Source organism: Acanthochromis polyacanthus, chromosome 23, assembly GCF_021347895.1.
Source record: "Acanthochromis polyacanthus isolate Apoly-LR-REF ecotype Palm Island chromosome 23, KAUST_Apoly_ChrSc, whole genome shotgun sequence".
Taxonomy (NCBI): Eukaryota; Metazoa; Chordata; class Actinopteri; family Pomacentridae; genus Acanthochromis; species Acanthochromis polyacanthus.
Genome location: NC_067135.1, coordinates 4,015,700 through 4,024,714, shown reverse-complemented (window position 1 = coordinate 4,024,714; position 9,015 = coordinate 4,015,700). Strand labels below are relative to the sequence as shown.

The 9,015-nt window shown below is 42.5% G+C and overlaps 1 protein-coding gene across 4 annotated transcripts in view; it reads left to right on the top strand.

Annotated features, from left to right (window-relative positions):
• The first annotated feature begins 203 nt into the window (after positions 1 to 203).
• Positions 204 to 9,015, top strand: part of tbc1d14 (TBC1 domain family, member 14) — a 45,555-nt gene continuing 36,743 nt past the window's right edge. Inside the window, exons 1-3 of one of the 4 annotated variants that reach the window (XM_051943873.1) lie at positions 204 to 327; positions 649 to 817; positions 3,820 to 4,573. In XM_051943873.1, the coding sequence (XP_051799833.1) occupies positions 769 to 817; positions 3,820 to 4,573 (803 nt within the window). In that variant the 5' untranslated portion in view covers positions 204 to 327; positions 649 to 768. Of the gene's footprint in view, positions 818 to 3,819; positions 4,574 to 7,368; positions 7,582 to 9,015 lie in introns of those variants that run through there. The other 3 variants (XM_051943874.1, XM_051943872.1, XM_051943875.1) reach the window with 3 other exon arrangements.

Here is a 9,015-nt window from a genome sequence, read left to right as displayed (position 1 = left end):
TTAATGTCATTTAATTTAGGACAGATAAATAAATACATAGATATAGATATATGGATATAGATATAAACCATATACATATAATGAACATTTCATTAGTGTTTTTTCTACAGGTGTAAAGCATTAAATTTTCCTGTAATTCTGAAGTCCAGGAGGAAAATATTTATTTTTATTTACTTTCCTTAATGTCTTAATGATGACACGCTCAGGTCGATTATTAATGCCTGCAGGTCCAGACAGGTGAATCCATCGACGGGCTGCATTCTTGACTCGATTACGCCGCACTCTGCACAAGTTTGTTTTAAAATGGCGGCGGAAGCACCGAGACAGGTACGAAACATTGACGAATCCGGGTAAACTTGTGAACTGTGCTGTATTAAACCTTTCACTCGGCCTCGGGGACGTGTTTCTTTCCATCTCTGTTAGCGTGAAAACCCGAAAAAACGAGCACGTCTCCGGAATTTTTAACTAAAACCTCACTTGAGGAAGCGCCGGTGTGAAATTAGTGAGTTGGCGTCAGCGTCAAGTGCACTTCGACGTGGTGTTTGTGTTTACCGACTGTTGTTTTTGCTTTTTTATTTGTTCATTTTTACCTCGAGGTGATTGAATGAGGCAGACAAATGACCGTGGCCGCTGTTTGTGTGCTCTAAGCTGCGTTGAGGAGGCAGGAAGGTGATGGTGGAGCAGCAGCAGTAGTCGCCCTACAGCATCATGGACCGCTCCGGACGGCGGCTACCTGCCACCCACCTGTAGAGTCACACAACCGGCTGCATGGCGAACACGACCCACGGGGCCCAGGACCGAACAGACAGCCGCTCTGGTAGGTCCCTCTGACGGCTCTCCTCTGTATTTACCTTCCGCACAACGCCGCTCACTTTGACCTGATGCTGAACGCGCTGTGCTCCCCGGTAACGATGCAGGTCACGCCAAATTGCATTCAAAAAATGTCAAAATTAAACATATCCGTGGATATTGTAAATACACGCCGCTTTCGACCACAATATCTTCCATTTACTGCATTATTGGAAGCTTATCTTCAACTCGGCATGCATTTGAAATGCACAAATAATACTTTTTGTGAGACAATATAAACCTTTTACCACATAATGGAACTCTTATTGCTCGTTTTCGGCCTGAGTTCAGTTCAGCTTGATTGAAAAAGATTAAATTCAAGCTTTTAACTCCTCATTAATAAAGGTTGGATGTGGACATGACGTGAACTACTAAAACCAAAACTGAATCAAAACTTTTTAAAGACAATTTGTCGTTAAAATCCGAAGTTTAGAGGTCTTTTGGGTGCACATTAGCATAGGAGTCTAATTTCTGCCTGTTATTTTAAGCAATCTGTTCATTACACACCCTTGCATGCGTAAGTGGGTCAACAATGACAGGCTGAGGTCGTTTTCTTACAGTATCTCCAGCTTTTCCTCAAGAAACATGTTTTTGTTATCATTCTGCTTAGATTTCAAAGTTGTATTTTGAACTTGTAGTATTTGTATTCCTACCCCAAGCTCTTTATCACTGATAATATCATACAAGAAGTGATGCAGTGCACAAACCTGGAGGAACAGAGTAGCAATAGCTGGAGGAAAATGGTAAAAAAAAAAAAAGTCAATAAAATGGATTTTAAAGTTCTTCTGTTGCTGTTCTGTGTGGCATTCTTCTTTTTCAGTGAAGAAAATGTTCAAAAATATGTTGTAAAGGGGAAAAAATGAACGTAATTCAAACATGAAATCATTCTTGCATGGACAAAAATAAAATCCAAGCAATAGTACAAATTGTTATTATTTCCCGGAATGACAAAAATGGTATAAAAACATCTTGATTCTTGACCCACTTATGGAAGAGTGTAGGGTCCAATCACTGGAGCTTCAAAGGGTTAAAAGTGTCACAAATTCCAATCCGACTTCATTTTATAGCACTTTAAACAACAACAGATTGAAACAAAGTATTAAATAACCTTATATTATGGGTTTAAAAGCACAAAACCGGCTCGTTGCATTGTGTTTTAGCTCAAACAGATGTCAAGCTTGTAAATTCAGCTGAAGTGTGCTTCTTTACAATGATGTTATAACAAATGAAGCAGCATTTATGTGTATATTCAAATGGGATTAGACCACAAAGGTGGCCTTGTCGTCTATTTGTGACTTTAAAAGAGCGCCCGTGTCCATGCTGGTGCACGGCGGCACAGGAACAACCTGCTGCTGTGTTTTGGGACAAAGTCTGCCCGGCTCACATGACGACCTGCAGGTCAGGGTTTAGAGCTGGGCTTTGTGTGTCAACGATTTGGATAAGCTCTGCGTTAGAGCTTCTGACTTTGTGTGTTTGTTCTGCTTTTAAATGTCGCCCTTTTCCCTTCTTATGATGCCTTTCTGCTGCTGTATCGAATTCAACAGAGGCTTTGAGTCACGTTTGCTAGAATGAGCCGGTGAGTCATGCTTGTAGTAACCCTGGACACACCTTATTGTGGAAAAAACTGCACTGTAACGTCCTTCCTCGATCAGGAGTCATGAAATTCTCCCCCGTCGATGTTAATGCAGCTTAGAGCTTAGACACACTAGCTTTAGCTTAGCCTCCCAGCTGGTGTTGGGGCATGGTGTAGCCCTGCTGGGGCCCCGTTCACATTACTTTGCAGACTCCAGTTACTGCCTGGTTACCGTGAGGTTAGTCGACACATAATCGAGGCTTCCGCACACACCTATCTGATGTTGTGCTCGGTTAAAAGGAAGCTTCAGTGATGTTTTATGAGGTTTTTAAACAGATTCAGTAATGGTTCTGCGGTCTGTAGGGCTCATTAAGCGTCAGAATGAGCACTTTTGCTGCATTACATAACAATTATGGCTAATTAATTTGGTAAAATGTTCACCATGTGAGGAGAAGATGAACCCAAACGTGAAATGTCTCAGTGGAATTTAACTGTGAGGAGGAATTATTATTGTATGATAGGCAGGTTTCTGCTTTTTGGTGCGTATAATTACAAATTAACTATTTGCCAGTAAGTGAACCTCCCTATCCTGCTCTTCACAAGTGGTAACGATCCTAAAATGCAGTCCAAGGTGGTGCGATTAAATTGTTCCAGTTGTCTAATTAATACCAGGGAGTATAGAAAAAAAGACGGAAAATGGAGAAAAGCAGCTTCATAAATTATGATCAAATATCTAAACTGGTGCAGATTATTCTTCTGTTCTTTGATGAAATAACAGCGTGTTTGCCAATCTGTGTTTCATTGTAAAAAAAATACCCAACATTCCTTGAGAACTAAGTATATATTGGTCAAACAAAATAAAATAAGGTGCAGTCTTGGACCAAAGTATTGGAACCCCTGGAATTTTTCCACCATTTCTCCCAGAAACTGGTGCAATTGCAAATGTTTTTGGTATACATGTGTATATTTCCTTTATGTGCATTGGAAAAACACAAAAAAAGCAGAAGAAAAAGGCCAAAATTTACATAATTTGACACAAAACTCAAAAAACGGGCAGGAAAAGTTGCTCTATCTCAGTTAAAGTTGCTCTATCTCAGTTAAAGTTGCTCTGTGTTAGCTGAAGTTGCTCTACGTTAGTGAAAGTTGATAATATTCGTTAAAGTTGCTCTAAACGATTTAAAGTTGACCAACAATACCATTTAAAAGTTTGGGGTCCAGTTAATGCAACAGATTGATCTTCTTTGGTGGTTCGTCAAGAGGAGGTAAAGGTGAAAAAATGTAGCCACTTGTAAGCTCACGATAGTTTAACTTATTGAAGTTTTTTTTTCATATTAGAAGTTTTACTCCTTTCAGTTGCGTAAATAAGTTGTAAATATGAATCTTCTCTGCTTTTTTAGGTGTGACTGGAGGAGCCATAGTGGAGAACGGTTCTGTAGCCAAAGACCCGACAGCGTCCCACCTCCACGATCACACCAACCATCACTGCCACAAGTCCAGCTCCACCCAACTCGGCCAACCCGTCCTCCCTACTTACAAGCCGTCCTGCTCCACCCCCATCTACTACAGCAGCCCCCAGAAAAGCTACTCGGACGTGGACCCGGACAGCCACAGCTTGACCTCCCAGGACTCAGGTATCCCCACTCTGGAGATCAACCCTCCAGAGCCCATCCTCCACAGCCACCAGCGTCCAGGCGACAGAGGCCTCGCCTTGGACTCCAGTCATGACTCTCCCGCCACTTTACCTCTGGATAACGACGACAGCGCCATGCGGAAGTCCTCCACCTTCCCTCGCAGTGGCTACGACTCCGTCCGACTCTTCAGCCCGGGCCTCAGGTTGTCCACCACCATGGGGACGGGCGTCGGGGGCGGAGCCTTGAACCGCAGCGACGACATCTCCGTGTGCAGCGTGTCCAGCATGAGCACCGAGCTGTCGGTCTCCAACGAAGACATCCTGGATTTCACCGTCACTTCCGACTCCAGCGCCATCGTCACCTTGGAGACGGACAACAGCGGCGCCGGCCACTTCTCGGACGTGACGTTGTCGTCGTCACCAGGAGACCCCAGAGACTTATGGAGTCCAGGACGACTGCATCAGCAGGAGGAGGACGGAAGGCACAAGAAGCTGGGGCCTCTAGCGAGCTTATTCACAAGGTAAGTTCACACTGATTTCCTTTCCAGTAATAATGAAGATCACTGTTATTTTACAAGGTGCTAGGTGCTCATACACGGCAGGTAAAACTATATGGATCTGGGGCCACGAATGACCAAAAGGTTAAAAAAGAAGCATTGTAGGCAGCCTTAGCGGTGTAATTATATATTCTGCTCTTTCTCTCTTGGCCTTGCAGAAGGAAACTTTACTCAACGTTTGCTTTACAAACCTCGCTTAGCCAAGACGTGTCACTAACACCTCCCACAAGTTTTGCATCTTACAACTCACCCAGAACGTGACCCCTGTGAGTCTGCTTATCGTGGCAAAACACAAGTAAAGACCAACTTTAAGGCTTCCTGTGGCAACACTTCACTGCGCCAGTTGTCCCCGGTCAAACCAGAAACGTCAATAGATGAACACATCGAGTAAATGAAACCATGATGGCTTTTATTTTACAAGAGAAACTGTTTGCACCCAACATGTTCCACTACCCCAGATTCTCAGAGATTTTATGAAATGGAACAAAGCTGCACACTGCTGCCCTGTTTCTAAACGGCATGCTGTCAGGCCTTTGCATGTAACGGGGAACTTCCCATTTCTGTGTGGTCAAAAGTGTGGTGTTCCTTCTTAACAGATACAAGAACTTCACAGACGCTGCATCTTGGAGTTCACCTTTCTGATAATTTTTGAATGCTCTGTCCAGCCACAAGGCGGCCAGTAACTTTTTTTTTTTTTTTTAAATCGTCCACCAATAGAACAAGAGCATACTCACACACTGACTCCTTCTCTGTTATTAATTTACATACAGTACTAGTTTGATGGCTGATGGGTCTGTACTTGGTTTCACTCACTCTCACTTTGGTCACATGTCGCCCCCGAAAGCATAATCAGGCGAACCTTTCGTTTCCTGTCGCTGTTTTGCCACATTCCAGTTTCTGTTGGGGCTCTGAGATTTCCTAGAATTAATAGGGCGGGAGATTTCACACCACCTTTATTTACTCCTTTTTTTTTTGCTATTAGAACGCTCTGTTTGTAGCTGTAACCTGCCACCTGCTGTTTGCTTTTATGACACTTCGGTGTGTGTGTGTTGCTGGGCAAAGTTCAGGGTTTTCTTCAAGGTTTTAAGACTTGCAGAGTGCTTTAAAACCAACACCTTAATCAAAGCCTGAGATTACAATGTTAGAGCAGCAATCAGTGCTGGATTATGATTTATATCTTGCAGAATTGACACTACAAACATCCGTGTAATAATGTGTAATTGCATGCAGTAAAATGATGTTTTCTGCTCGAGATGTTGCTGTTAATTGGGGTTGGTTGTGAGCAGTATTGAGTATCAGTTAATTTTGGACTGCACCCTTCATCACCAAACCACCAAATGGTTGGATATTTTGTGGACGAATGGTGTTCAGAGTTCCAGAGACTTACAAATCAAGAAACATTGAAGCTTTTGTAGTGGTTCACACATTAATAAGGAACTTTCTTTGTTGGTTTTTCCTTTAATTTGTCATCTGTCTATGCTTCAAAATTAGATCCAAAAATCCTCCATGCACCGAGCAGGTCAGAGTTAGACTTTATCAGATACTTTGGGTTTATAACGTCTTTATCTTTAGACGTCATAAATTAGTGATTAGGTCACCTAAACGTGACCAAATCACGTTTAGGTCGTATTGTTTACGACCTAAACGTGATTCCTACTAAATAAACAAATATGTCCGGATGTCGGGACGCTGACATTAGCACGTTAGGTACTCGCGTGTTCTTAGCAGGTTTGCTAACATTAGCCGTCCACATTTAGACGTCACAGAGCGTTAAGAGATAAAGTGAGTGTCAACTGCACTTAGGGTCGCCAAGGTTAAGCTAGCTGCTAATGGTCATCAACTGTAAATGGGGTCTCTATGAGATACTTGACGAGGCCTTTTTATATATTTCCAACCTCTAGAAATTAGGCTTGTACGTCAGCTCGAGAAAGATATCTCCCCATGCTGAATATATCCTCCAACCACTTGACAACTTGCTTCTCATTCCTCAAGTGTGTTTAATTTTCCCCTTAATCCAAAAAGTCACATGACTGTTGGTTGCAGTTAAGTCGCCCATGGAATTTGGCACATTTTTTTGAATAAGACAACTAGAAAAAAAAGTGATTTTAATTGTCACAAATTCAAAGAGCATCGGAAAAGCTAAAAATCCAACAAATCTTTGTTTTTACAGGTTACGGATTTGATAAATTCAGGCCTTTCAAACCAGTCACTGGAGAATGAGTGAAAGTAAAGGTGCAAAATGATGTAATCATGTTTCCGCTGTGTGAGGACTCATTCATTACAGTTGAGGTAATTTGCCTAACATTGGTATATAATGTAAATGTACTGTCTTTTCCAAGTTTTGGTAATGAAAAGTAAATTTTTTTTAGCTTATAGTGTAGTATCGTTTGTCCTGCATGTCACATAGATCACTGCTCAGTTTACAGTTTTCAACATCAGAGTAAAACAGTGGATTGTTTTTTGGTTTTTTTTTGGGGTCCTCTCCATTTTGCCACCCTCACACAGGAGATAAGTAGTTCCTGGTCATTTTCACACCCAAGCTCTTGATTACAGTCATTGAGTCTGATTGATGAGATGCATCGTGTTTTCACCTCCCTTGAACCTCGTCCCTTTGCCGTTCTGTCCTCACATGGAGAAGCCGCTCACTCCCTCGTTGCCCTTCAGACTCTTTGCTCCTCACACCCATTCTCCTCCCGTTCCTCCCATTTGTTGAGGAGGCGGGGACGCCGAGGAGCAGCTAGTTCCTTCCCTCTTCACTCTGCCTCAACAGAGTGGCTGTGAAGGACTTTTTCTTAGACATCTCTGTAGCTCAAACTATGGACACACTGCTGCTGAATCTTTACTGAAGGAGAGCTTCGACTTCAACCTGGAGTTTTTGCCTGAACTTCTCTGGAAGCTCCTGTTTCTCTTTGATTCACTGTTTTGTGATGACATAGCAGGATGGCAGCACCGTCACTTCTGTACATCGACAGGTAAGATAACAAACACGAGGAGATGCCCTGGGTCTGTTTCATGCATGACATTCCTGTGCTACTGTAGCCTTTAGATGTGTATTTGTTCTAAATGGGTTTCTTATCTTCTGCTTGGCTGTTATGGAAGACACCCTGGAGCGCTTCTTCCTCCTGCTCCCCCACGTTTTGTCTTTTACGATGGGAAAGAACTCCATGTGCGCCTCTTTTCCATCTTCTTGTACTGGCTTGTTTGGTATTTCGCTGCCAGGTGTCCTCGCTGTCAGTTCAAGCGTTTAAACCGCTGGGGCACCTTATCACCTCGTTTGCAGGCATCAAGATCGAACACCGGTTTTTGAGAGACTCCTGAAATTCTTCGGGGAGCAAAGCCTCGGCTGAAATCATACAAACAAGCACCTCTGTCAGTCCTTTTTGGACTCTCTGGCTGTTCCACTTGAGCACTCGACCATAGCCGTGGCCATTCAGCTGTCACGTTGAAGTAGATTTGGCCCGGACTGAATGCAAATCATGTTCCTGCGTACACGAAATCTGAAAACAGTGTTCTCTTGAGCTAAACAGAAAAGCCCCATACATACAGTAGCAGTGATGTCATCATTATTGGCTGATAAAGGCGTTAAAATTCAATTTATCTGCCAGCTAAAGATGGATAGTGATGGGTAGATTATGCTTGTCAGAATAAAAGTTTACAAGTTTGTTAGAAAATGTTGAATTTTTCCTCTGTGTATGCACCTAACAGCAACGGGCAGAGTGTAATGTTGTGTTATTTGAGCCTTAAAGATTTGCTTTCTTGACTCTGTTTCTGCACTTTGACCCGTGTTGTCTTGTTTTATGGCTGCTCACAGGGTTGCTAAAGTTTACTCTTCTCTTGTAATGGTTTACCACCAAAGGTTGCAGATGAGGTTTTTTAGATATGCTAAAATTTGGATAGTTTTGCTGACAATGACATTAAATTTTGGCCATTTTATATATAAATACCGAGGTTTAAATGGATGTTGAAGCTCCAAAAACTCGTAAACAGGCATTCGAGTTGTTCCTCTCATTTATCGGCCAGTCCTTCTTTCCTCCATCGTCTTTTGAGCTCAGATTTCGATCTTTTCAAAGCTTCTGTTCCTTCCTTATGAACTAAAAAGCTGATGTTTCCTTCCTTTCATTTTTGTCTGGGTGGAGATGGGTGGCTTTGATTACACTTCTTCGATTACAGTAGATATTCCTGCAACATTTTTTCCAAAGAAAGGAGAAATTGTTGGCTGTAAAGATGAGCTTAAATGTCACAGATAGAGCTGCGCGATGGACATTAGCAGCTTCGTTAAACCCTTAAGAATGAGGAAATGCTGCCTGTGGCTTCTGCTATCTTTGCACGCTGCAGTTATCGGTAAGCAAAGTGGAAAATATGCAGGAGTGAGTTGAAACGTGCTGCTATGAAGGAGTGACGTGTAG